Consider the following 1,389-nt stretch of genomic DNA (forward strand, 5'->3'; position numbering starts at 1 on the left):
TAATTTTTTTAATATGTGTCTGGATACGTATTTTCAGACTCTTGCCAGTACACACCCCTAAATTGGCTTAACTTCACTTGAACTATAAGTTTGAAGTCACACCCGCTCTGTCCAGTTCTCTTATACAGTCAATGGCAGAAACCATGTCCTAGAAAACGACACAAGGCTTTTGAATTTTGGCTAAAAACGTCATAATCATGATGAAAAGACCTCTGAGAATGCTTTTAAAATAGATCAAAAGATGATTGGAATTGATATGTAAATATAAGTTCTTTGGTGATTTAACTAATAATCAAGATTGTTCAAACTATTCACAGTGAGAAAATCACAATTTTTTTTCTTTTATCCATTTTTCTTTCTCAGTAGAAGCTCAAGTTCACTTAAACAACCGGCTGTTCGCTTCAAAAGGAACAAACACCACAAAGGCTCCATCTACTGTGTGGCCTGGAGTCCCTGTGGACAGCTGTTGGCCACAGGCTCCAATGACAAATACGTCAAAGTCCTGCCTTTCAGTGCAGAGACGTGCAACGCTACAGGTCAGCCACACACACAATAATAAAACACAATTTGTTTCTTTGAGCCGCAGATTTGAATCTCGTGTCTTCACATCTCAGGACCAGACCTGGAGTTCAGCATGCATGATGGGACCATAAGGGACCTGGCCTTCATGGAGGGGCCAGAAAGTGGAGGTGCCATCCTGATCAGTGCTGGAGCCGGAGACTGTAACATCTACACCACCGACTGCCAGAGAGGACAGGGGCTGCACGCGCTCAGTGGACACACAGGTACGCTGATGGACGTCACATCTTTTACTGTTATATTTAGAAAACACCAGTTTTAGTGACCTTTTGTTCTGTATATATTTGTTCCAGTGTTTTAGCTTCCACTTCAACAGTTATGGATTAAGGCAAAATCTACATCACGTTTGAATGGTCTCTACAGAAAATATAGTGTACAAATAAAGTTTAAAGCAGCTACAGATTTTAGAGGATGAAGATGAACTTTACTCTTAAAAGTTAAGAGAAACTGGAATCTTAAAAAAAAAATCAGATGCCCACCTCAGCCTCATTCAGACAGATATATGAAAATACTGTCCTACATTAAAACGGTCTGTGACCCGAAAATGTTAATACAAAACTTGAAACTCATTTGCTTACAAAAAAGAACTTTGATAAAAGTTTTAATGGTGTGGGCTGTAATTTCTGGGCTGACATTTAAATCTTTTGGCTTAAGAGATAATTATTAAGTTCTGGTTTAGTTGCTATAAGTTTATATCCACAATTTACAATGTAAATCCAAACAAAATGATCATCAATGGGCCTTGTTTTTTCAAAATATGTGTCTAAAGTGTAAAACTGTGTATCGTCAGCATACCTGTGAAAGTTGATA

General features: G+C 38.2%; 1 protein-coding gene and 1 long non-coding RNA gene across 3 annotated transcripts in view; one reads left to right on the forward strand and one right to left on the reverse strand.

The window, feature by feature from the left end:
• Positions 1-1,389, forward strand: part of wdr47a (WD repeat domain 47a) — a 12,493-nt gene that overhangs the window by 9,300 nt on the left and 1,804 nt on the right. The window contains exons 13-14 of one of the 2 annotated variants that reach the window (XM_024273966.2): positions 364-536; positions 615-785. In XM_024273966.2, the coding sequence (XP_024129734.1) occupies positions 364-536; positions 615-785 (344 nt within the window). The remainder of the gene's footprint in view (positions 1-363; positions 537-614; positions 786-1,389) is intronic. The other variant, XM_024273967.2, reaches the window with a different exon arrangement.
• Positions 332-1,389, reverse strand: part of LOC118599968 — a 1,319-nt gene continuing 261 nt past the window's right edge. Inside the window, exon 2 of the long non-coding RNA XR_004949525.1 lies at positions 332-812. This is a non-coding gene — a long non-coding RNA (uncharacterized LOC118599968). The remainder of the gene's footprint in view (positions 813-1,389) is intronic.

This window comes from Oryzias melastigma, linkage group LG17 (genome assembly GCF_002922805.2).
Source record: "Oryzias melastigma strain HK-1 linkage group LG17, ASM292280v2, whole genome shotgun sequence".
In the NCBI taxonomy this organism is placed as follows: domain Eukaryota; kingdom Metazoa; phylum Chordata; class Actinopteri; order Beloniformes; family Adrianichthyidae; genus Oryzias; species Oryzias melastigma.